This window comes from Vigna unguiculata, chromosome 6 (assembly GCF_004118075.2).
Source record: "Vigna unguiculata cultivar IT97K-499-35 chromosome 6, ASM411807v1, whole genome shotgun sequence".
Taxonomy (NCBI): domain Eukaryota; kingdom Viridiplantae; phylum Streptophyta; class Magnoliopsida; order Fabales; family Fabaceae; genus Vigna; species Vigna unguiculata.
In genome coordinates this window covers 9,916,063-9,944,034 of record NC_040284.1, presented here as the reverse complement: position 1 = coordinate 9,944,034, position 27,972 = coordinate 9,916,063, and the positions used below count along the sequence as shown (strand labels likewise).

Sequence of the window (27,972 nt, the reverse complement as noted above, 5' to 3'; positions counted from 1 at the left end):
TTTTCTCCATTCTTCTATCTTTATTTTATTGTGTGTTTCATGGAGTGCTAAACTTCTTGGGTTGATTCCATTGTAATTTCATTATGGATTCTGAGGTTAGAATGAAATAATTTCTTTGTTCTTTTTATTATTGATGAGATTTTCATTCATCTATGTCTTTTATCTTTGAATCACGTAAAAAGTAATGATTTTAAATCTATATGCATGTTGATCATATGAGTTCAAGGGTTTTTAAATTTAATTGAGACTTTACTTTGATTTTATTTAAAAACTTTCATATGATTAAATGAGTTTTTACCAATAATTGAGACTTTACTTTGGTTAAAGGTATTTACTCTAACTACAATTAATTGAGACTTTACTTTGATTAATTAAGCTTTTTATTTGGTGAGGAGATAAAAGAATAGACATGATTAGGCATATTAAATTTGATTGAGACTGTACTTTGGTTGAATTTACTGTGGATAATCTAAAAGTTCTCACTTTTAATTGAGACTATACTTTGGTTAAAAGTGAGAACGCCAACAAATTAATTGAGACTTTACATTGATTAATTTGTAAATCTATAACAATAATTAATTGAGCAATAATCTTTAGATAACCGATAATGAATCTATTTTGAAAAAGCAATGGAATCAATCTATTTTCTTTACTATTGTTTTTATTTCTTTTTATCTTTTAAATTTTATTTCTTTCTTTTTTTATCTTAATCCTCCAATATTTTTAGGGTTAATTATGTTTTTCGTCCCCCTACTATTAGTGGTTTTTGGTTTTAGTCCCCCATCTAACGATTGATCCATTTCAGTCCCTCACCTTTTAAATTGCATGGAATTGGTCCCCGATTTTAAACTCCGTTAAATTGAATTGACACCTGGCTAACGGATGGCCACGTAAGGATCCCGTTTAAGGCTTTCTCTTCAATTACAATATTATGCACGTTTTGGTTAGACTGTAATAATGCTTTCAGCTCATGTGTTAATTAATTAAAGAAGTGTTGTTATAGTAGTAATGTTTTCAGTCACATGTTCATTAATTAAAGAAGTATGGTTAAGTTAGTAATGTTTTCAGCTAACATTCTGCGAAAGTAAGCATAACCTTTGAAATTAGAAAGGGTTTTTTGCTAAAAACCCTAAACTTGAGGTGGTGAACGACGAAGTCGAAGTGGGTTGCACTCAGCGAAGGATACAGAAACTTCATTGACAGAGCGAAATCAAAGTGGTTTTGTGGTGATATTTGAACGACGAAATCAACATTGGTGAACTGAGGTAAGTTAAGTTGTATTGTTTACAAATTTTGTTTCGTTCATTGTTCGATTTACTCTGGTTTTGCTGTTATTAAAGTTCGATTGTTGTTGTTTTTGTTGGGTTTGTGCTTTATTTGAAATGTAGGGTTGCAAATGGGGTTTGCGGTGGCATTTCATCATATGGGTAGGTTTGAAAGGAATAGGGGATTGAAATATGTTGGCGGTGAAATCCACGTTGTGAAAGGGATCGATCCAGATTTTTGGTCTTTCTTTGAAGCATTAGGCATCGTGAAGGAGTTTAAATACGCTGGCGATGTTAAACTGTGGTGGAAGGGTTCCAAAGAGAAGTTGTTAAACAATCTAAGATTATTGAGTGATGATAAGGAGGCATTAGCTTTGGTTAAGTATGCAGAGGAAAGGAACGAAGAGGTGGATATATATGTTCAACACATTCCTTGTCAGGCCGAAGTGGTGCATTTTATAACTGGTCCTGAATTGGATGAAGAATTCAGTCAGCCAAACGTGGGGGGTGAACAAGATGTGGTTCCTGATGCAGTTGTAGTGGATGAGGCACCTAAAGTGGTTGAGGTTGATGTTGTTGGTGAGCCTAGTTTGGTGAGTGAGGCAGCTGTAGGGGTTGAGGTTGATGTTGCTGGTGAGCCTAGTTTGGTGAGTGAGGCAGCTGTAGGGGTTCAGGCAGAAGTGATGGGTGAGGCAGAAGTGATGGGTCAGGGTGATGTGGTGACTGAGGTCCAAATGGAGGATGAGGCTCATGTGGATCCTGAGGCAGAATTGGGAGGGGTGGCAGAACGGGTGGTTGAGGCAGAAGTTAGGGGTGAGGAGGATGTTATATGTGAAGAGGTTGAGTCTGAAAATGATGAAGGGGCTGGTGCAGACAAACTGGATGATAGTGAAGAAGAAAGGGTGGCAGATGATGATGATGGATTTGGTGTAGATATTCAGCCACCCGTGAGAAAACTTGGAGCTGTTTTGGATAGGTGGAAAGCAATGAAACGCAATCCAAGCACAGTGAGGACTAAAAAGGATGTTGGAGAAGGTTCATTTGTCACTAATGCTGAAATTGGAGTACATGACATAAGTGAGGAGTACGATACTGATGAGTTAGAGTCTGATGTGGATAGTGAGAATGGTATGGTTCGTGATGGGCCCAAATTTTCGAAGTACAGAGCAGAAGATATGACTAAAGACTTCAAGTTCAAATTGGGAATGGAATTTCGTTCTTTGAAGGAGTTTAAACAAGCATTGATGGAGCATAGTGTTTTGAATGGGAAAGAAGTACAATTTGTGAAGAATGATCAGAGGAGAGTCAGGGCTGTATGTAAAAAAAATGTGGTTTTTTAATCATGGTGAGTAAGGTTGGAGGTAGGGAAACATTTCAAGTTAAGACATTGGTTGGGCGTCACAGGTGTGGGAGGGTGTTTGGAAATAAAAATGCAAATAAGGACTGGATTGCGCAGGTTCTAATAGATAGATACATGAACGTAGGTGTCATGACAGTGAGTCAAATAATTGATGAAATCAAGAAGACATATAGTGTAGGCATTACTCCATGGAGGGCTGGAAAGGCAAAACAAATTGCAATGGACTGTTTGGTGGGGGATGGACAACGTCAATATGGTAGACTACATGATTATATTGCTGAATTAGTCAGGGTCAAGGCTGGAACTGTCAAGATCAAGATCAATCAACCCCAACCAAGTCTGCCACCAAGATTTGGCTGTTTTTACATGTGCTTAGCTGGCTGTAAGACTGGTTTCTTGGCTGGGTGTAGGCCTTTCATAGGTGTTGATGGTTGCCACTTGAAAACAGCATATGGTGGTCAACTTTTGGTTGCAGTGGGCAGGGACCCCAATGACCAATACTATCCATTAGCGTTTGCTGCAGTTGAGAATGAATGTAAAGAGACATGGAGATGGTTCCTAACACTATTGCTGGAGGATATTGGAGATGTTGCAGATCATCGTTGGGTATTCATCTCAGACCAACAGAAGGTAATTTAGATAACATAAAATTTTCCTTTAGACACACACAATTAATTGACTATTTCCCTCTGATTAATAACTATTGTATTTTGCAGGGACTTATGTCTGTGTTTGATGAAATTTTGAATGGTGTAGAGCACCGTTTCTGTTTGAGGCACCTGTACAGCAATTTCAAGAAGAAATTTGGTGGTGGGGTGGTAATCAGAGATCTTATGATGGGGGCAGCAAAGGCTACTTTTTACGCAGCCTGGGAGAAAAAAATGGGTGAGTTAAGAAACATCAACCCTGAAGCATATAATTGGTTAGTTGCCATTCCTAGAAGTTCATGGTGTAAACATGCATTCAGCATTTACCCTAGATGTGATGTTTTAATGAATAACTTGTCTGAATCATTCAACAGTACAATTTTATTGGCTAGAGATAAACCAATCATTAGTATGATGGAATGGATTAGATCATACACAATGAGTAGATTTGCTACACTTAGGGAAAAGCTGAATGCATATAATGGTAATGTAATGCCTAAGCCTCAAAAAAGACTTGATAGGGAGGTGGAAAAAAGTGGGAACTGGCTTCCAGTATGGGCAGGGGGTTCTAAGTTTGAAGTCACTCAGGGGTTCACTATGGAGAAATTTGTAGTTGATCTAAGTAAGCATAGCTGCACTTGTTACTTTTGGGATTTGGTAGGTATTCCTTGTAGACATGCTGTGGCTGCTATTAACTATAAGATAGAAAATCCTGAGGCATACGTGCATCCATGCTACAAAAGACAAGCTTATCATGCTTGCTATAGCCCAGAAATCACCCCTATAAATGGACAACAACTATGGCCCAGAAGCAATGAACCTGAATTGTTCCCACCCATATACAAAACACCACCTGGCAGGCCAAAAAAACTTAGAAGAAGGGAAGCAGATGAAAATGTGAGTCATTCAAAACTTTCAAAGAAGAATCTGATCATGAAGTGTAGTAGATGCAACCAAATAGGACATAATATCAAAAGCTGTAGAAGGGGGATGAGATTCAGAAAGGTAATTGAGTAATGTTCTTTACTTCTTATTGATTTCTGTTTTGGAAATTATAGATCTGAAATTTAAAAACATACTGAATGGACAGGGAAACACACAACGCACTCCAACTGCCACTGCAGCTACCAACGTTGCTGGACCATCAAACCAAAGCTGCAGTAGAAGGACATCCACACCCATAGTTGCTGCAAACGTGAATGAAGGTGAAAGAGCACCAAGAACACAGCGAAGGAGCAGGGCAGCACAAAGGAGCAGGGCAGCACAACCATTAGGGTCTCAAGCTAGTAGTAGTACAACTTGTGCACAACCCACGTGAAAATGAATGAAGATTCCAACTTTTTCTTGCTTTTTTAAATGCATCTGTAATTAATCAAGACAGCTATAACGTTGGGCATAGTGATAGTGGACCAATATTTTGTTTTGGAGAAGTGCTATTGTAGTTAAAGTTATGGACCACATGCCTAGACCTCTTTTTGCATTATTTTGCATTATTGTATTCAATCAAAGCAAACACTGTCCTTGTTGTTTTGGACCACTTGTCTGCCATTATTGATCAATGAAACGCGTAGGATTACTGTTTATTCATTCCAAATTTAATTGTCATACTATGAGAATTGGTAAAACACAAAGTTGGAGAAAATTGGGGACACCGTTTCGTACTTTCATATTCTTTTAATCACGAAAATAGGAAAATTGAGCAAACAGGAATTGGTAAAACCCACTGTCATAGTGTCAAATAACATCACGCATGACAAATTGGAGTAATATTCTGATATTGTAACCACCAAGCTTAATACATTCCAAGTTTAATACACCAAACATGCCTAACACAACATTAACCACCAACTTTAATAAATTCCTAATCACTGCTACAAATACCTAATACATTCCTAATTACAATTAACCTTCAACAACACCATAATAACCACAACAACAGTTGCAACCCACGAAAAAACGAATAAAAGTTGAAGAAATTTTCCAATGTTCTGCTCTTGTTGCAATTTCTTCTTCAGCTTGTCATTTTTCTTTATCAACTCCATTATCACTTTGTCCTTTTCCTCCTTTTCTAAGCAACAAACTTTGTCTTCTTCAACAGTTTTTCCTCCGCTCGATTCCAGTTCAGAGTCTTTCCCTTCAAACGTTGATTCCGACTCATTAACCCATTCAAAATAATTACAATTGGAATTCGACTGCACAGAAAAGGAAACGATTACAAAGAAAAGCAAATGAAGGTCAAAAATAACTTAAGGAATTTCTCACTTACAGCCCAATTCCTACACCTCCAAAATAATCTGCCTTTGTTCTTCACAGTACTTGCCTTTAGAAGCAACAATTTCTCCCCACACCCACACACTTTCGATGCCATTTCTGAAGAGGACGCACAACTTCGCCATATTTTCGAACCACTACTCCTCTGCGTACAATCAAATCCTTTGGTTCCGCTATTCATCACTGTTTTAGGGTGCAATCCGCTATTCTCCCCACACCCACACACGTTCGATGCGATTTCCAATCCTCTACGTGCAATCCGCTGTTTCTCAAATTTATCCAATTTTAGGGTTTCATAACATACCCCCAAACGTGCATAATATTGTAATTGAAGAGAAAGCCTTAAACGGGATCCTTACGTGGCCATCCGTTAGCCAGGTGTCAATTCAATCTAACGGAGTTTAAAATCAGGGACCAATTCCATGCAATTTAAAAGGTGAGGGACTGAAATGGATCAATTGTTAGATGGGGGACTAAAACCAAAAAACACTAATAGTAGGGGGACGAAAAACATAATTAACCCATATTTTTATTATTTTATTTAACTAACTCTTTTGTATAGTTTTATAAGAACTAATTTGTTAATAATCAATTTCGTGTTCGTTGGGAGACGATTTTGGGTTACTTTACCCTTACTATTTTATTGGCTACTTTCTTAACAATACTGAAGTTGTTATAGATAAGTAGTATTAATTTGATCGTGTCAACGACAGCATTATCAATTAGTTAGCCTCTTACACCTATGTAATCTTACCACACTTCTATAATCAAATCTCTAATGTAAAAACTATAATGTATTATACCAACATCATAAAATCTAAAAATCCTAACAAAATATCATTTACAAAGTTCAATGTCAATTTAGAAAGTCATTATTTATTCAATTTCTATAATAGCATACCTAGCATGCCTCTATAGGCTCACTCACACCCCATATAGGTAAACCTCTAATTCAATGGGCTAAGCCACACCCGAGTGGGCTAACCTCAAATGCAAAGGCACAAATATTTATATTAATGAGTGTGACATTTATGTGATCTCAATCACACTTAGGGATGTCAACGGGGTGGGTAGGGTACAGGTAGTAGCTCTCCCGTACCCTACTCACTAGATAAATATCTGCCATGTACTCATACTCATATTCGTGCAGGTATCCGTTATGCGGGTACTCGCATATTTTTTTAATATCCACGGATATCCACGGGTACCCGCGGGTATTTACAAAAGAAAAATTTAATATTTAAAACATATTTTACCCATAAATTCAAATAAAAATACAATGCATAACATTCATAAATTTCATAGAAAGTACAAATAACCCACTTAAATAGCATTGAACGACAATTGATAAAAAATGAAGATATTTTGAAACCAATTGATAAAAAATAATTCATTCAAAATCAATGTGTTAATGTATTAATCACGTTTTTTTTTTAATTTAAATTAGAGTATAGCGGATACGGGTATCCATTGGTACGGATACTATAATACCCATACTCGCGTCGTTAACATGTGGGTATAAAAAATACATGTACCCGCTACCATGGGTATCCCTTTACAATATATATTTCTAATGTAAAAACTAAAATGCAATATTTCAATATCATAATATCTCAAAATTCTAACTAAAAGTCGTTTACAAAGTTTAATATCAATTTTAAAAATCACTATTCTTTTAATTTAAAATCAATTTTTATTTCACTTGGACAATAATCAAATACTCTAATATAAGTCAAATAACAACGATCATCAAATTTTTAGTTTTTCATTTCCCATCTCGAAATCCAAATCCTACACACATCCTTACATTTTTTTCATTCTGCTTTTAGAGTCCTCTTCTCAAACACATTGTATTGGAATGACTATTTTCATACATTATAAAAATATCTAGGTATACGCTCATCAAATTAAACAATTAATCACTTAGTTTAAAAATACATTAATTTATCTGTTGCAGCAGTCAAATATTTTAATTTGATGTTACAAAACAAAGTTTACAAACTAAATTTATCGCACTAATCATTTTACTGAAATGTATTATATTATAATATCATTCTATATATTTTCAATAAAAAAATTGATTAAAATTAATATCAACATATTAAAAAGTATATACACACATACATTATCTAATTTTATTGTGCAAGGTAACTATCGGTATCACCATGCCTACGCAAGGATGCTTTACTAGTACAATAGCAGAAGAACATTTAGTAAATGCGTACTTGTGGAGGCCAATATGATATTTGTTCCTCTCCCATTTACAAACTGGTAGAGAACATTCCATTAAAATTATTCATGAGGTTAAACCATAAAGGACAAAATGACCAATATGCAAGCAGAAAATGCCTCCAACATTACTGTCTTGCAACTTCAACAATTTCCTAGATTCACCATATAATCCTCAAGATATTACTACAGGCTTCTACAAAACAAAATTAACAACAATCTGATATCCAAAAGTCATTATCCAAGCTATCAATTTTCTCACCAACAAGAAATGCATGCACCTGATCTCCAATTTGAACCCAACTGCAACCAGGATTTTTCTTAGCTCCCCTTGTCCTCATCAACTCCCTAACCTTGTTTGCCTCCTCCCATCTTTCAGCTTCTGCATACATATTTGAAAGGAGAATATAGTATCCACAGTGCTGAGGCTTTAATTTAAACAAATGTTCAGCTGCCAAGTGCCCTAATTCTATGTTCCCATGTATCCTACATGCTCCAAGAAGTGCACCCCATATATTAGTATCTGGTACAATAGAAAGGCCTCTGATAAGGTCTAAAGCTTCTTGCATTAGACCAGCCCTACCTAGGAGATCAACCATACATGCATAGTGTGTATGCATTGGTTCAATATTAAGATCACTCATCATCTTAAAGTATTTTCTCCCCTTCTCAATCAGCCCTCCATGGCTACACACAGTCAAAACAGCAATGAATGAAACTGAATCATATTCCACACCATCTTCCTTCATTGCTTCAAAAAGGTTCATTGCAGTGCCCAACTCACCCCTCATACCATACCCCAAAATCATAGTATTCCAAGAGGCCACATCCTTGTTGGGTATAGTGTCAAAGACCTTTGTAGCCAGATCTATTCGTCCACACCTGGTATACAAATCCAAGAGTGAATTCGCCGCAAAAAGATGAGAGTGAAAAAGCTTTCTCACCAGCAGACCGTGGATCTCTTTACCTTGTCTTACGGAAGCTAGATTTGCACAAGCTGATATTACACCCATGAAAGAAACAATATCAGGAGCCATGCCCAAGAGTATCATTTCTGAAAATAAACTTATAGACTCTGAGCATTCATTTGTTCGAGAATAGCCTATAATTAGTATGTTGTAGGAAACTTCATCCCTGACCGAAATATTGAAGACATTTTGAGCAAGGTTTAAGCATCCACATTTTGAATACATATCTGTCAGAGCATTAGAGACAAACAAATCGAGGGAAGATCCAACTCGAATAATCCTGGCATGAATTTCTTTTCCAACATTCAGGAAACCAAGTCTTGCACAAGCTGGAAGAACATTTGTGAAGGTTACATTGTTGAGGATTTCTCCCTTATCTTGCATTTGCCTCACTAATTCTACAGCTTCAAACTCAAGCTTGTTCTGAGCAAAATTGGCAATCATAACATTCCATGATACAATGTTTCTTCCTCCCATTTTATTGAATATAGTAGATGCTATTCTTGAATATCCTGATTTTGCGTACATATCTATCAACGCATTAGCAATAAAAACGTCAGAGTCAATATTCATTCTTAAACTAAACCCATGAACTTCCATTCCCAACTTGAAAAGTCCTAATTCTCCTAATACAGGTAGCATACTAGAAATGGTGACAGAGTTCGGTGTCACACCTGCACCAATCATCAACCTAAATACATCGAAAGCATCTATATATTTCCCTCTAAAAGAAAAACTAGTAATGATCGCATTCCAGGAAACCACATTCCTCTCATCAATTTCATCAAAAACTTTTCTGGAAGCCTTCTCATTCCCACATTTCCCATATACATCAACCAACGCATTTCCAACCTTTACATTACTCAACAAGCCAACCTTCATTGCATAACAGTGCACGTTTGTCGCCATCACCTCATCCTCAGTTTCCGCACACACTGGCAACACACTCACAACGGTAACCAAATCCGGTTGAATCCGCGGCACGGCCACAGCCATCTCCTTAAAAAACCTGAGCGCCTTCTTGTAAAACCCATAAAGAGAACACAAACCAATAACAGTATTCCACGACACCTTATCCCTTTCCGGCATTTCATCAAACACTTTCGTTGCATCGTCAAGAAGCCCACAATTCCCGTAAAAGGCGGAAAGGGTATTCCCTACAAAGACATCCCCATCAAATCCAAGCTTAAACACAACCCCATGAACCTCCCTACCCTTATGAACCTCCACAAAATCAGAACACACCTTCAGCACAAAAGGGTAGGTGCACTCATCAGGCTTAACACCAGCACGAACCATGGCGTTATAGTTGCTATATCCATCAAAGAAACCAGCAATGGAATTGGCACGGATAATGGTGTTCCACAAGAAAGCACTACGGGAATACGCAACACTGTGTTGGAAGAGAATATGGGCGGCTGTGGGGTGCCCAAAGGAGGCATATCGGAGAATGAGAGAGGCACATAGGGAGACACTGCGAGGAAGGAAGCCATGGAAGACGGCAAAGGCGTGGACTTGCTTGATTTGGGAAAGGGTGTGGCAAAGGGTGCAGAGTTGGAGAAGGTTTGTGTGGTTGAAACTTTGAAGAGAAGTGGAAACGAGTGAAGAAAAACGGGTGGTTTTGGTGAGTGTTGTTAATGAGGGGAGTTTGAGTTTGTGTTTGAATTGAAGAGGAACATGAGAATGGAATATCATGGAACAATGTTACTTTTGATGTTGGTCTCAGTGATCAACCAACAAGGCAAAGAACATGCAACAATGTTATGTCTCACTCTGTCATCTGTATCAGCTTCTGCATCATAGAATCTTTGCTCTCTTGTTTGAGAAAAATCCCTATAATTAAACGAAGATGATTCACATTACCCTGATAGAGACCAACGAGAGAAAGATAGAAGAGAAAAAAAAAAATATATATATATATATATATATATATATATATATATATATATATATATATATATATATATATAAACAAGGAATGCAATACATACAATGGAAAGAGAGACAAAGACAAAAAATTACTAATACGATATATCATTCTTCTTATATTAAATTACCAATTTAGTTTATTTATTTAGATTTTTTTTGTTTGACTTCTTTTATTGAATGACATTTTTAACTTGAATATTAATATGAATTTAATATATCTGTTGAGAAAAATGACATTAATTTGGTATTTTAGAAAAAATTAATACTATTAGTTCAAAAAAATGGCATTAGTTACATTTGAAATTGTAAATATATATATATATATATATATATATATAAATATATATATATATATATATATATATATATATATATATATATATTATGTTAGGTATAGTTATCAAGTTATCTAAACTAAATTGCTATTCTAGAACTTCAATAATTGGTTTTTCATTTTGAAATTACTATAATGGTGCAAATTAAAAAAAAAAATCAGATAATTCGTGCCAACTTGGCACGACTTTGTAACAAAGAAACTGTGTCAAACTTAAGTGACTTCACTGCAGATGATTGAAGTCGTGTCAAATTATGACGACTTTCACAACAACAAAAAATGATCTAAAATTAAAGTCATGTCATGTTGGCACAACCTAAGTTCTAAAATGAAATGAATTGAAGTATTGTCATTTTGTGACGACTTCAATTATGAATGAAATAAATTGAAGTCGTGCTATGTTGTGACGACTTCAATTATAAATGACATAACCTAAATTTAGAACTGAAGTGGTCCCATAAGACACGAGTTCAGTTCATTTCATTCCAAAACTGAAATCGTTTCAAGTTGTGAGACAACTTCAATTTTAGATAGTTTTATTAGAGAAATCGTTATTATTTGACACACTTAAGGTCATTTGTAGTGAAGTCACTTCAGCTTGATACGACTTATTCGTTATGAAGTTGTGCCAGCTTGGCACGTTTGTTCATGTGCAATTTATTTTTTTAACTTATACCATTATGTAATTTCTAAAATGAAATTATATTAAAATAGTGAAAAAATCTCAATAATCATTTATTATCAAATGAATTTTCATAAAAAGAAAAGAAAAAAAAAACATAGAAGGTGAGACTAAACCTCCAAAAGAAAAAGAATGTTATTTCAAAATGCTAAAAAAATCAAAATTTTGGAATATTAAAATAATTATTAAATAATTTGGTATTTATTAGCGTGAGTAGATAATCAAAACAAACAAAGTTAAATTTATTATCAATTCTTAATCATAAGGTCAACATATTTAATATCTTCCAAAACAATATAAGAAACTTTAAAATCAATAATAATACAAGTTTTCTTATTGAATCGTGATTTGGGAAGTTGGAGCAACATAGAAGAATTATTAAAGACTTCACAAATTACGGAAGAATCATATTTCAACCATCACTACTAGCATAATGCCCTACGCTACCTCTAGTTGCATCATCAAATTAACTTTAACCCATGCGTAGGCATCATCCATTTACTTTAATATAAGGAATATCACAATTTATTTTAGGTGATATCAATTGTCTAATGGTATAGACAAGGTGAGTCAAATAACAATTAAATTGTAATACCTGGACTACTATACTATTAAGTAAAAAAAACATGTATACCTTAATTATTGATTATAACTTTTGGTCTAGCTCTCAATCTAACTATTTTAAAAGTCTTAACTTTAAAATGATTTTAACTGATCAACAACTTTTTTCTACATTGAAGTCGTGCGTAAAATGGTAATAAACCTTACATGAAATGAGCTAAACAGGCACCTACCATCTGTGCCTCAAACTGGTTTCTCTGAAAAATGTATTCAAACACAAACTTGGTGGCCTGTTTAAGAATTCAACTTACTCTCATTGAAAATTTTGCATTGATATTTTTACATTCATCATAGGGCGAGTGCAAAGCTGTATAAGGGAAATTACTCAACACAAAATCAGACCCCATAGTAATAACAATGATGATAAGTTGTTGCCCAAGAAAGTGCAAGGCAATAAACAAACATCAGAAGAAGGAAAGTTGAAGCACCTTGTCATTCCATAACTTTTTCCCACTTCCCCCTTAACGTTAGTTTTCTTATAACATAAGTAACAACCTAAACTAGGGTGTACCTAGAGAATGTAACAGGCCAAGAAGAAATTCATAAACACATCTTCAAGCATCCATTTTCTTTTAACAACTTACATACACAAAAAAAAAAAAAAAAAAAGAAATCTATGTAACTACCTTATTGACCTCGCAATCGTTTCAACAACCACTTTTTCCTTAATCTGTCTTCTAATTTCAAAAACAACAATGCCCTCTTCTCATCAAAACATAAATACTCACAAGCTTCGATGATGAGATCATCATCAAAGTCAGGCATATTTTGTACCTTTTCCACCACTTCCTCTAAGCACACTCTGTTGTTAGTTTCAGTTAATGCATCAGCTATCCGACTTATATCTGCGGCCATAACACTCATCATTTGTAGCAAAACATCACAAGTGCGCCTTCGTTTTGACGGTTGCTTCGAATGTGATTGTGATGATGAAGGTCTCGCTCTTGTTTGCTCAGATGAGCCCTGCACTTCATCACTTGCATCATCATCACGGCTCATATCTGCATTAGCCAACACCAGTGCTGGAGTTTCTGCATGCTCTTCATAGTTAGGTGTAATATTTACATCAAACCTCTCAGAGTTTTCCGACCAATTTCCAATTCCTTGCTCATTACCAACAATCATACCTAATTCATGGTAGTTCTCTATGTGCCGGTCTCTCAAATGCCTGGCATCCGGATGTTTCTGAATAACCAGGTCAAACATGAATCAGAAAACATTGTTCAGCAGTGCAACGGGATAAAGGTGCCAAATATGCAGTTGAGATTGTGGTTGTAGTAGCTAGCAAATGAAACCAACCACTAATAATGCAAGCAAACAATACATGACACGTAGGCAATGTGGATGTATTTTGTAGTTATTATTATGATGGGTCTCTGGTTAAATTTAAATAGCTAGAAGTAACTAGGTGGGGTAACAATTGAAGATTATCACCATATCACTGGATTTATTGGCCTAAACTTGATAAGCAATTAGGAGCTTAAGTATTGCAATAGCAAATAAATATAATAAAAAATAACTTCGACACTAATTAAATACTAACCAAAACTAAATATACCTTAATGTATTCATTCCATTCTATGTCGGTTGCAACAATCATCTTACATTCCTCATCCCACTCAAAACTCCCTTGAGAGAGCATTTCTTTCAAAAGGCCATACTGTTTTCTCCATGTGTTCAATCGGCTTATAATGTTTTCTTTAGTTATGTTTAGGCCAAATCTCTCATTTAGAGCAGTTAGAACAGCTATATATGCTGAGGTCTTGAAATTTTTCTCTAGTTTGTTTCCCAACAATACTTGATTGACTAGCAACTCTGTCAAGTAATGATCCATCTCATCTGTCCATGTCACAGTATTTCCTTTTTCTTTTGCGTAGTTGGTTCTACGGCAACTTGTCTCTTGAACCTCCATAACACCATTGTCTGTAGTCATACCCATATTAGCACAAGCACCACTCATGGGACTATCATGTGGATCACAATGACCTATAATTATGCACAATTCATTGTAGTTTCTGATAACTCGTCCTTTAAGGAGCCGAGCATCAGGGTTTTTCTGTTCCAAAAAGGTACCCTTGTTACAAGTTGCAGAAAAAGTATCCTTATGCAGTAAAAAATGTCATACAGAAACTAAAAGTAGGCTTATAAGTACCTTAATATATTCATTCCATACAGAATCCTTTGCTATGACAATTTTTCGCTTTTCATCCCATTCAAATCCGCTCTGGTTCATAAGTTCCTTCAGAATATCATACTGTCTTTTCCATGTTTTTAGACGATTTTTCACATGATCTTTCGTCAAATACAGCTGAAACTTTTCATTAATAGCCAACACAGATGCTTCCAATGCAGCAGGCCTCCATTTGTAGTCAAATTCGCTTCTGTTGCCTTGTTTTATTTGCTGCACAAGGATTGCACTTAAACAGCTGTCCATGTCACTTGTCCACCTCATTTGCCTTCCTGGATCTCTAACATTGATATCATAGTTAACTGCATCACAAGGCTCAGATTCATCCCAATCCAAGGGTTCATTGCCGAAGATAATGCAGAATTGATCATAATTCTCAAAAACTCTACCACGGAAAGTTCTTGCATCCAGATGCGTCTGGCATTATAGGAAGAATGAGTATCATGAAGTCATCAACATCAAAATACTTACATATTCTTAAGCATCATAATCTCAAGTTAAAATAATTAATAATTATACATATGTAATTCTTAAACCAAATCTGATCTAAAATACACTACTTAAATATATATCTGAATACACAAAAAATAAAGAATGAATGTTGAAGATATAAATTAAATTTCTAGATATCAAGAAACTTTAACATTAAAGTGAGATGCCATCAACAGATTAAGATCGGTTTTGTTAGATATTGTTTAGATATTGTTTGATATTATTAAGATATTGTTAGATATTGTTAATCACAATATCAAACAATATCTTCTATTTACTTTATTTATTTTCAGTTACTCTTTTTAATTGTACCTCTCTCTATTATAAATAGATTGCCCTATATGTGGTTTATACACAAGGGAGATTAATCTCGATCCCTATTTTCTTTATTCTTAACATGGTATCTAGAGCTTAAGGTTTTTTTTTTTCGCTGCCGTTGCCTCCGCGTCTGCCAACACCGCCGCTGCTGCCACCGGAGCCGCCGGCACTGTCGGAGTGTTAGTTCCGACAGGCGACCATACGATTTTGATCGTCCCTCATGCGCCATTCGAAGCCGCTCCTCTTCCAGTTCCTCCATGGCGTCTTCCGCTGCCTCTTCCAGTTCTGAAATCTCTTCTGTTTCATCTGATATACTTGTTATGTTCAACAAATTTCTCAAATGGTATAAGGATCAACAGTCTTCTAGTTCCACTGTATTTGTTGCTCACAAAGGTACATCTTTTGTTGGTCTGACTCAATCTTCTTCTCCTAGTCCTTGGGTTTTTGATTCAGGAGCCACTGATCATATTACTGGTAACAAATCTTTGTTCTCTTCTTTATCCTCTACTAATCCTTACCTTCTGTTACACTGGCTGATGGTTCTAAGTCTCATCTCATGGTGTTGGCACTGTTAAATTTTTCCCTTCTTTAACCATTAATAATGTTCTTTATGTCCCTGGGTCTCCTTTTAACCTGTTGTCCATCAATCGTCTAACTCGTTCTCTTGATTGTGTTGGTTCTTTTACCAACAATTCCGTCTGTTTACAGGATCGGAGTTCGAAACAGGTGATTGGCACAAAATATAAGTCTCATGGTCTTTATCATCTTCGTCCGTCTACACACGTTGGTGCAGTTATGGAGTCTCCCTCTCTTATTCATGCTCAGTTAGGTCATCCAAGCCTTGCCAAGTTACAACAGTTTGTTCCTATTGTTTGTGACCCTCTTGATGTATCTTCTTCACCCTCAGTTCCTGCTCCACTCCTCCACCACCTCTTCAGGTTTATAGTCGTCGTAATCGATCACAACCACCACCATGTGACTCCACTCAAGTGCCAACTACTCTGTCTCCTCCGGCTCTGACACCTGAGTCTGACCTTCCCATTGCCCTCCGAAAAGGTATGCATTCTATCCGTAATCCTCTCCCCATTATATTGCTTTGAGTTATCATCGATTGTCATTACCTTTTTATACATGTCTTTCCTTTCTTTCTTTTGTGACCATTCCAAAAACTGTCTGTGACGCTTTAGCCCATCCTGGTTGGCGTCAGGCCATGACAGATGAATTAAGTGCGCTTCATAACAGTGGAACTTGGGAATTGGTCTGTTGCCGTCTGGGAAATCTGTTGTTGGTTGCAGGTGGGTGTTTGCTATCAAAGTTGGACTTGATGGTACTATGGATCGCCTCAAAGCTCGTTTTGTGGCCAAAGGTTATACTCAAATTTTTGGGTTGGATTATGGATATACCTTTTTCCCCGTGGCAAAGATGGCTTCTGTTCGTTTATTTATCGTCATGGTTGTTCTTCAACAATAGCCTCTTTATCAACTAGATGTTAAAAATTCTTTCCTCAATGGTGATTTACAAGAAGAAATCTATATGGAGCAACCTCCTGGATTTGTTGCTCAGGGGGAGTCTTCTGGGATGGTATGTCATCTTCACAAATCCCTATATGGCCTAAAACAATCTCCTAGGGTCTGGTTTGGAAAGTTTAGCAATGTTGTTCAGCAATTTGGTATGACTCGGTGTGAAGCAGATCATTCTGTCTTTTATCAACACTCGAGTGCTGGATGTGTTTACTTGATAGTATATGTTGATGACATCGTTCTTACAAGGAGTAACAACCATGGCATCTCTCAGTTGAAACAATATCTCTGTCAACATTTTCAGACCAAAGATCTTGGCAAACTCAGATATTTCTTGGGTATTGAGGTGGCACAATCCAATGATGGTATTGTTATATCTCAGAGAAAGTATGCCATGGATATTCTGGAGGAAACTGGGTTGATGAGTTCAAAGTCTGTTGATACACCCATGGATCCCAATACTAAACTTCTACCAAATCAGGGGGAGCCTATATATGATCCTGAGCAGTATAGAAGATTGGTTGAAAAATTGAATTATCTTACCGTTACTCGTCCTGACATTTCCTTTGCAGTTAGTGTGGTAAGCCAATTTCTTAATTCTCCATGTGAAGATCATTAGAATGCAGTCATTCGCATCTTGAAGTGTATTAAAAAATCCCCTGGAAAAGGATTGTTATATGGTTCTAATAACTATACAAGAGTTGTTTGCTATTCAGATGCTGATTGGGCAGGATCTCCTTCTGATAGAAGATCTACATCTGGGTATTGTGTCTCCATTGGTAGTAACTTGATCTCATGGAAAAGTAAGAAACAGAGTGTTGTAGCAAGATCCAGTGTAGAAGCAGAATATAGAGCTATGGCCTCAACTGCCTGTGAACTTGTTTGGCTCAAACAATTACTTAAAGAGTTACAATTTGGAGATGTTACCCAAATGACACTTGTGTGTGACAATCAGGTTGCTCTTCATATTAGCTCTAATCATGTCTTTCATGAGAGGACCAAACACATTGAGATTGATTGTCATTTCATTCGGGAAAAGATCATGTCTGGAGACATCAAGACTGAGTTTGTTAACTCAAGTGATCAGTTAGCAGATATTTTTACTAAGTCTTTACGGGGGCCTAGAATTGATTATATTTGTAACAAGCTTGGCACATACAATTTGTATGCTCCAGCTTGAGGGGGAGTGTTAGATATTGTTTGATATTATTAAGATATTGTTAGATATTGTTAATCACAATATCAAACAATATCTTCTATTTACTCTATTTATTTTCAGTTACTCTTTTTAATTGTACCTCTCTTTATTATAAATAGATTACCCTATGTGTGGTTTATACACAAGGGAGATTAATCTCAATCCCTATTTTCTTTATTCTCGACAGGTTTAAGAGAAAACTAGAGATTATTTCTATTTTCATTAACATCACGAATTATACCAGATGGAGGCAATAAAATGCAAACATTCAGACAGACACACTGCAGTCGAAATATTGAAATATGATGCAAGAATGATAAATCATTCTGAATTATTGTCCTGTAACTGGTTTAATGCCCTTTGGCGTCAAATATTCCTACTACGGATCCTAATGATGATAATTTAGGCTAGTATATCACAATTAGAAAAGGTATTCGGTCTACTCAGAACCCAATCTTTTACCTTTGTATTATTCATTTACTATTCCAAAAAATGTTCAAGAAGCACTTTCTCATCTTGGATGGCGACGAATTATGATTGTTGAAATGTAGTCTCTTGAATAGTGAAACATGGGAGTTGGTTCCTCTTTTTCCTATAAAGAAACCAATTGGTTGCAGATGGGTTCATGCCATTAATTCCGAGCCAATGATGAAATTGATTGTCTCAAAACCAAATTAGTGACTGAGGGATACATTATAGGTTGGATATATGGTGATACCCTGTCTCATGTGGCAAAAATCACAATAGTTCAGATTTTTCTTGGTATGGTTGTCATTCACCGTTGGTCATCCCATCAACAAGGCATTAAAACATGTCTTTCATCATGGTGATCTAAATGAGGAGATCTATATCGTGCATACTCTTGAATTTTTTTTCTGTGTGGAAGTTTGGTTTACTCTACAAATTGCAGAGATCTCTATATGGTCTCAAAAAATCTCATAGACCTTGCTTTGAGAAATTTAGTCATGCGATATTGAAATCTGGGCTGAAAAGAACTGAAATGTGTTTACTTAATTGTCTATGTTGATGATATTGTTGTTATAAGAAATGATGCAGCTAAAATCTCCTAGGTGAAGAAACACTTATTTTTGTCACTTTCAAGTCAAAGATCTTAGTTGTTTAAAATACTTTCTTGGTATTGAGGATTCCGATCAAAGCAAGGCATTGTGGTATCATAGAAAAAATGTGGTAAGAAAACTTTGGAGGAATAAGGCACAACTAAATGGAGACCTGTTGATCGTCTCAGGGATACAAATCAAAAGCTACAGGTTGATCAAGGTGAATCATTCTCAGATCTTGAGATATAGGAGATTAGTGCAGAAGCTCATTTTCCTCAATCACCAAACCTAATCTTTCTTTTGCAATTGGCACTTTTAGTCAATTCATGCATAATCCTCATATTGATCATAGGAAAGTTGTCATACAAATTTTTAGATATATCAAAAAAGGCTCTTGCCAAGGATTATTATATGAGGATAAGGCAGGATAAGGGGGACAACCAAGTTTCTAGATATTGTGATGTTGATTGGGTAGGATTTTTCTATGCATATTTTGAATAATGATGATTATCTTTTGATGTATAGCTTTTATAGAGTTGCTTTTGTATTTAGTATGTCATAGGTTGTAGCCTTTGTCTTTAATTTCTCAGAGTATTTTGAATTATTCATACTTGCATAAATAAATATACATTAGTGTAGAGCAAGACTATACACCAATGGTTATCAAACTCAAAAGTCAAACCAAATTCATGGGAGTTTTGTAGATTCTACTAGTAGACTCGTAAGAGTTTACTTTGTTAAGAAGAGGACTTTAAGCCTAATTCAACCTCACAAAACCGGCTTGTAAGGTGAGATTTGCATCCACATATATACTTTAAATTGACCTTATCTCTAGTCAATGTGGGACTTCCAACACACCCCCCTCACGCCGAGGTATATACATCTCGTGCGTGAGACAAGACATAATAGGTGGTCCGATAGTGGCCCGATAGCAAGTGGAACAACAGACCCAAGAAATTCCACTATGATAGGCTCTAACAATGAATCTGATACCAAAGACACTAAACATTTGAGTATAGTAAAACAACATATCAAAAACACTAAAATGACTATGTTTAGTGATGCACGACTATAAACTAAATTTATTACAATATGATCTTATGATTTCACTCTCAACACTATCCTTTATTTCAATAACTTGAAGCTCAATTTACTATGATGGAAAATGATTGGAGTACTCTGGGGTGTAAGCTTAGATATCAAGGTACATAGTGATGCCTAACATGAGTTTATAAGAAATAATTACTAAAAACCTTCTAGAAAAAAGCAGCTGTCAGAAAGTACAACTATTTCATGCTATAAACAATTAATCTATAACAATTTGTTGAATGACAGAATTGGATGGAGACAGAAGTGAATATTGACTCTTAAAATAAAGGGAGAACTCATTAAAGGTAACATCTGCAAACACAAAATAATGGTTAAGAGAAAGAGAAAAACATTTGTATCCTTTTTGTGATCTTGTAAACCCTAAGAAAACACACTTAAGTGATCTAGGAGATTGTCAAGACCAGGACTGAAATTATGAACAAAACATGTAGACCTGAAAACTCTTAGAGATAAGGGATGAAGAGGTTCATGAGGGAATAAAATTGAATGATGTATGTTATTATCTAAAATCAAATAAGGCATGCGATTAATGAGATAACATGCAGTAAGAATAGCATCACCCCAAAAATATTCAGGAACCTCTCCATGAATTAAAAGAGTGTGAGTTGTTTCAATAGATGTTTATTTTTACGTTCAGCTACACCACTTTGTTGAGATGTATAAGGACAAGAAGTTTGATGTAGAATACCGTGAGAAGCCATCAATTGTTTAAATGAATGAGAAAGATATTCACAGCCATTATCACTGCGCAAAACTCTAATAGAAACATCGAACTGAGTTTTAATTTCATTAAAAAAAGGTTTGAAGGATGAAATAATTTAGAACGATTTTTTATAAAAAATAATCAAGTATATCTGGAATAATCATCGATGAAAGTAACAAAGTATTGAAAACCTAATGTAGACTTAACACGGCTAGGTCCCCAAATGTCAGAGTGAACCACAACAAAAGGGGATGAAGCACCGTGTGTGACACTACGAGGAAAGCAAGTACGACTATGCTTGCCTAATTGACATGACTCACACCAAACGAGACAACTTAGACAAGGCAGGGATAAGCTGCTATAACTTGGCAAGGCTGGGATGACCTAACTGAGCATGAAGAAGAGAGGGAGACTCCATAACTACACCAACATGTGTAGAGGGATGGAGATAATAAAGACCATGAGACTCACATCCTGTGTCAATCACCTATTTCGAACTCGGGTCTTGTAAACACAGAATTATTAGTAAAAGAAACAACACAATCAAGAGAACGAGTTAGACGATTGATGGACAATAGGTTAAAGGAGACCCAAGGACATAAAGAACATTATCAATGGTTAAAGAAGGGAAAAGTTTAACCGTGCCAACACCATGAGATAATACTCTAAAGCCATCAGCCAGTGTAACAAAAGGTAAAGGATTAGGAAAGGATAAAGAAGAGAACAAAGATTTGTTACCAATAATATGATCAGTGGCTCCTGAATCAAAAACCCAAGGACCAGGAGAAGAAGATTGAGTCAGACCAACAAACGATGTACCTGTGTGAGCAACAGATGCAGTGGAACTAGAAGACTATTGATCCTTATACCATTTGAGAAATTTGTTGAACATAGAAAGTGTATCGGATGAAACAGAAGAAGGAAGATCCCTAGGAAACGAAGGTGGGGAAAGATCGGTCTGAACAACTGCAGCAGATCAAGGACGACCATGTAATGCATAACACTTGTCAATCTTGTGACCTAGCTTGTCACAATGTTCACACTTAGGACGCCCTTTTCCCTAAGGGCAAGTCCAGTTATCACGGTGGGATACCATAATAAATTGGATACAAAACAAAAATGCGAATCACACAACGAAAGCAATGAACAAAACAGATCCCAATATTAGACGATTGCAAATTCCTTAAAATGGCATAAAGAACATGGCAGAACCTCCAAAAACGCCTCAAAGCATAAAACAATTGCAAAATTGCAATCACGTGAAATCTGAAAAATTGCGAGAGGCTTGAGGCTTAGGACTTAGGATTTAGGAAAAAGGAAGTACTGCAATGATCCCTTCTCAATCATGGATCGTTTAGGGCTCTTGATACTAGGTTGAATATAGAGAAAATAGGGTTTGAGATTAATCTCCCTTATGTATAAACCACACATAGGTAATCTATTTATAATAGAGAGAGATACAACTAAAAAGAGTAACTAAAAAATAGAGTAAATAGAAGATATTGCTTGATATTGTGTTTAACAATATCAAACAATATCTAACACAATTAATAGTGAAGATTGGTTTCTGTAGCTATTATTTTGTGTACACATTGTTTTACCTCTTTTACCTTTCCTATCCTTGTCTTCTAATTAACTTTGTAGTTTTCATTATTTAGAAGAAACTACCCATAATGAACAGTCCTGATAAAAGGTTGAAAGTGTTTTTATAGTATAATTATATTAACTAATAAAAAAATATCTTTATAACGTTTTGTATGTATTTTATTACAATTTTACTTTTTTTTACATTTTGGCAATTATTTTTCATTGTAATAATAGTTATATCAAAAAGTTTAATTGTATTAAAAAAAATTATTTTCATAAAACAAAATGTGGACAAACAGCAGCTCTAGAGGCTGTTTCCACATGTTACCTATAAAGACAATGGTCGATGAGTTTGGGAAGAATTTATTAAAAAAAAACAAATCATTTTTGCAATATATGAAAGGTTTACTCAACATGGGGATGGGGGGGGGCAGATAGTGATTGCTATCTAACAGTTCCAAAGGAGACAACATACCCGAATATAGTCATTCCATGTAGAATCATTTGCAATGATCATTTTCTTTATTTTATCCCACTGAAATCCAGTATGAGACAGAATTTCCTTTAACTGTTCATACTGTTTCTTCCAAGTTTTAAGACGATTTTTAATATTGAATTTTTCCAGATGAAGCCCAAATTTTGCATTTACTACTGAAACAGCGGATTCATATGCTTCTGTCAGCAAAACTTTATCTACTTTAAGGCCTTTCTTCACTTGGTCAACAAGAATCTTTCCAAGCCAATGGTCCATTTCAACTGTCCACCTGAGGCTTTTTGTCTGGTTTCCATCATGATGTACTTCAGATACAAGGGCAAGATCTGGATCCCTCTTATCAACAGCAAAGTTTACATCTGTGTCTATAACATTATCTGAAAGGCTTGCAATTACTTGTTCCTTTCCAAGGATAACACATAATTGGTCATAGTTTTCTATAGATTTTGCCCGAAAAATCCTTGCATCAGGGTGCATCTGCAGGTAACATAAGAATATCGACAATCAACATAAAACTACAAACTTATGAAATGAATACTGTAATACATGTAAGAAAATTACCTTGATGTAGTCATTCCAAACAGAGTTATCTGCAACAACCATCTTTTTTGTGTCATCCCACATAAATCCCCTTTGAGCTAGGAGTTCCTTCAAAACCCCAAACTGTTTCTTCAATGTCTTCAGTCGATTTTTTATCTGTCCTTTTGTGACATACATATCATACTTTTCGTTCAGTGCTTTTAGTGCACCTGAAAATGCTGCTGGCGTAAACATGTTATCCATTTTGTTCCCCTTTTTCACTTGCTCAGCAAGTACCTCAGTGAGGCACTTGTCCATTTTATTTGTCCAAACCATGTACTTTGGTTTCTCCTTGTCACTAGAACAACGAGTCTGGTATACCTTAGAAGGCATCCCTGAAAATCCGCATAACACACGATTATACTGTTTTCTTCAGGATTTTGTGTAAGGGAAAAGAACATCATAGCAACAAGGATGCAAATTCAGCCTCAAAAATAGAGCTCAATCAATTAAGACAAGAAAAGAACTTGGTTAAACCCCACCTTACCCCCACACAATTGTGAAAAGGTAGGAAAAGAAAAATGCACTGAATCCTATAAAGTCGTGTCATATCAGAAGCTGAAAACTTGTACACAATGAACTTTGTGTATCTGACACTACATAGCTATACAAAGATACAGCAGCTAACTCTAAAAATGCTATACAGAAATAGTACTAAACAGAATGGTCACTACTTTTAATATTATAATATAAAATAATTAATTTATACGATATGAAATACTCAAAACTAAACAAAACCCCAAAATTAAAGAAATTCATGATAAATAATAGGTCATAATTTATTCACACAATCACTATTAGGAGCATCAAAATCACAATAATGAAGTGAAAAAAGATAGTTATGAAATTAATGGAAAATGTACCATAAATTAGATTAGAAAAATTTGAAGAATGTGAATCGGGAAGTCTACAGGAAGAAGAGAGAAAAAAACACAAGATAAAAAAATAGTCCTATAAAGTGTGAAGGAATGGAGGTCAATATGGAGGTAACTTTTGTGGATTATTTTACCCAAAATAAAAAACACAAACAATGATATTCCATGGGAAAAATGGGTTTTTGAAGCCTATATCATGGTAGCACTGCTACAGTGCACTATAAGGTGCTGTTTTTGGCAATCATTGCAGCCAATACGACCTCTACTGAAAACTGGTATTGCCTCTCTTCCATAGTGCATCACCGACAACTACATTTATAAACATGGATAATTGAACAACTATCGATTTTCAGATGTATATATAAACATTTAAGTTTAAAGTACAGCATATAGATTCAAAAGGGTTATGAAAGCTTATCATTTTGAAGAAAACAAAATGCTGTCACGATTATAATCATTAGTATAATCAAAACAGGATAGACTTAAGGAAGGAAATTTCCACTTTTAATTAACCATTAGATTCATTAAATATTTACTCTAATATCTGCAAAAACATAGAATTCCAACATAATAGACAATTATGTTGATAATTTTTTACCAGGTATCATTCACAGCAGGAGTATGATAACACATTTCACCTGCTTGACAACATGAAAAAATCAAATGCTATGCCACAGTAAAGTATGAAGCCAGTGTGACATTCATAAATTAACCTAAGTGAAGCTCCAAGTCACAAAACCACGCCACATTAAGATGAAAAGGAGCTTTCAAATTCTTTATAACAATCTTTGTCTCTTTAGTTGAAAATTTGATCACATTAAGGAACATATTAACATAGCATAGAACCAACTACTGCAAATTTTCAACCCTTCTAACAAATAGGTTCAAGACCAACAATATAATCAATCAAGTTTGGCATCTTAGAAAATAATCACTTATATTTTTCCAGCTTCCGAAACAGGTTTTGAGTGCCCAACAGGTAGTTAACTCACCTGGTGGACCTTCTGCTCTGGCAAGCCCAGGTCTTTGGTTCGCTTCCAGAACAACTGGTTGATAAGTGACATTTATACCTGCCATAAATCCTCGCTGAGGTTGATGGTCTTCTTCAACCTTACATGGAAGTAAACTCTCCCCTAATCTGAACTTTCCTATAACATAAAAATAGTAGAAAAATAGCTTTAAAAAACGGCATCATTTAAAAAATTTAATATTTAACTACAGATGTAGTAAATCTAGTGGTTTACACGTACAGAACAAAGCACAGCTAAGTGGAGCCTGAAATCCCGAGAATTTACAAGAAAAAGTTGTTCAAACTCCTAAATATTATGAGGAAATGGAAATTGACTAACATCATGGATACATGTAACATGATGTCCCTAAATCATACAATAATTATCATAAATCCATATACACAACAACAATAATAATAAAGAGAAAATCTTAAAGAAAAAACAGCAATTTGTATCAAGACCAGAAATACTGCACCCAGAAGAGAGAAAAAAAAAAAAAAAAACTACTTTCAGTTCAGATTAAGTGGGAGCACTCAAACTCAAAGGACCATAAAAAGAATGAAATATAAACATAAAAAAAAAAACTCAATAAACAATCAAACTTTACAAAAACTAGAAAAATAATAAGAAAACCCCAAATGCGAGTTCTTCGGAAAGTGAATTTTGGTGGTGAGTAAAACTTCACTTGGTACACGGCAATCGAAATTGAAGAAGGGAGTTACCTGTCATGGTGGGCGGAACTTGTTTTCCGGTGAGAATTCCGTTTGAATGGCGGAGTCACTCTCTTGGGAATCGGGATACGTGTTCTTCCGTTTACATGGGAGCCGCCAAGATTTCACTTTTTTTTTTTTTTACTGGTACGCGTGCGTACCTGCGTCAGAACAACTCCTCAATCTATGAGAGCTTAGTTTCGGGTTGAATAACCAGTTAGTCCGATGTTACTTGATTTTAATTTTGTTCAAATTTGTTCAAAAGTATTAGTTTGATATGTTTTTAAAAGTAAGTTAATCAAATTCTAACTATTGAAATATTTAATTTAAAGTTCTTTAAAAGAAATTATTAATATTATTAACTTTATTCGTAATTTTTATAACTAAATTTTAATATAATTATCGATTATGTTAATGATATTAATAATTGTTGTGTTAAAATGACTTAATTGATATATTATTTAAAATTTAATTAACACATTTCAAAAGAGAATATCAAATTGATACGTATAAATAATATATACAAAAGTAAGTACTATCTAATTAATTAAGTTTTTTATTGCAAAACAACAAAGTATAAATGTAATGGGCAATTGTTAAAGTGGTCACTCTTTTTCACTAGAAATTAAAATAGAATGGTTTTGTTGAAAATACTATGAAAGTGTATGAAAAAAATAGTATTAAAAAGTATAGAAAAGGTGTATTTTTTTTCTATTCCAATTATAAAATAAAGAATGAAAAAATGTTTTTTTTTTAAAAAAAACAATATAAACCACTCAAAACATTATATTTTTAAATATTTTAATTATTTTAATTCTATGTAAAAAAAATTATATCGTGGAGTCATTTTTTCCTCTAATTAATTATACCATTGAGGAGATAGTAGTGAATAAATAAAAATAGACAAATTGAAATCATGGTAAGTCATCAATTCCTTTGTTATTGTTTCATTCCCTTTTTTTCTTATGCTGAGATTAGGAAGTTGTACATTCTAGTTCTTTTATCAATTGAGAAAGGGAGCGAAGTGGTAAGTTAATCAAGGAGAGGTGTTGGTACATATGTTAAAGTTTTGAAAATGCTATCTGCTCTCTTAAATGTCTTTTAGATTCTAGAAGTAGTTTTTCTTGCATTACAAGTTACCTTTAAATAAGGAAAATTAATTAAAATGTATTTGTTTAATTTGTTTAACTTAGATGTGTTGTGAATGGAATAAATGTTGTAGAATAATGTTAAGATTCCATGAAATGGAATTTGATGGAATTGTGGTGAAAAAAAAAAAAATAGCTATATTGAATTCTATTTGGATTTGGACTAACTATTCTTGGTTTGAATTTCTCTAATACACAAGATAGTATGGAAGACATGTTTTCGACCTTTAAAACATGTTAGGAGACTTATAATTGGTTGAGATGGTTTGCTAAATCTATCATGCATTATTGTGTTCTAGTTTTCATCATATTTCACTTTAGCATTGAAACAACGTTGAACTGGTGACTAGCTTTGCACCAAGTATTGTTGTTCGAGCAACTATGTTTTTCACTTAAGTTATGATTTGAGGATTAAACGAGAAACTTATTGAAATAGTTTTCTCTTCTATGAATGTGACAACTTTTTCAATATTTTGTGATCATTAATTGGATTCTATTTCGATATATTAAGAAGTGAAAATGTTCTAAACTTTTTTTATGCATGTTCATTTCCTACGATTTATAAGATAAAAAATAAGACAGAATTATATATATTAGAGTAATTATTAAATCTAAGTATGTTAGAGTAATTATTAAGTATAGATTAGGCACTAGTGTGTTGGAAACCTCTTTCAATT

General features: G+C 34.8%; 2 protein-coding genes across 4 annotated transcripts; both read right to left on the bottom strand.

Moving 5' to 3' along the window:
- Positions 1-7,677: 7,677 nt before the first annotated feature.
- LOC114187285 (putative pentatricopeptide repeat-containing protein At1g69350, mitochondrial) lies at positions 7,678-10,608 on the bottom strand. The gene has a single exon (XM_028075497.1). The coding sequence runs from the start codon at positions 10,433-10,435 to the stop codon at positions 7,982-7,984; it is 2,454 nt and encodes an 817-aa protein (XP_027931298.1). The 5' UTR covers positions 10,436-10,608; the 3' UTR covers positions 7,678-7,981.
- A 2,106-nt stretch (positions 10,609-12,714) lies between these two features.
- LOC114189010 lies at positions 12,715-26,384 on the bottom strand. Of its 3 annotated transcripts, none has more exons than XM_028077706.1 (7): positions 26,160-26,383; positions 25,420-25,575; positions 23,535-23,887; positions 22,956-23,450; positions 14,459-14,911; positions 13,865-14,362; positions 12,715-13,491 (listed from the first exon to the last, which is right to left on the bottom strand). In XM_028077706.1, the coding sequence occupies exons 1-7, from the start codon at positions 26,164-26,166 to the stop codon at positions 12,934-12,936; spliced, it is 2,520 nt and encodes an 839-aa protein (XP_027933507.1). In that variant the 5' UTR covers positions 26,167-26,383; the 3' UTR covers positions 12,715-12,933. The 3 variants fall into 3 exon arrangements, with proteins under 3 accessions (XP_027933507.1, XP_027933508.1, XP_027933509.1); XM_028077707.1 differs by having other exon boundaries at positions 25,420-25,565; XM_028077708.1 differs by lacking the exon at positions 13,865-14,362 and having other exon boundaries at positions 26,160-26,384.
- Between the last annotated feature and the right edge of the window lie 1,588 nt (positions 26,385-27,972).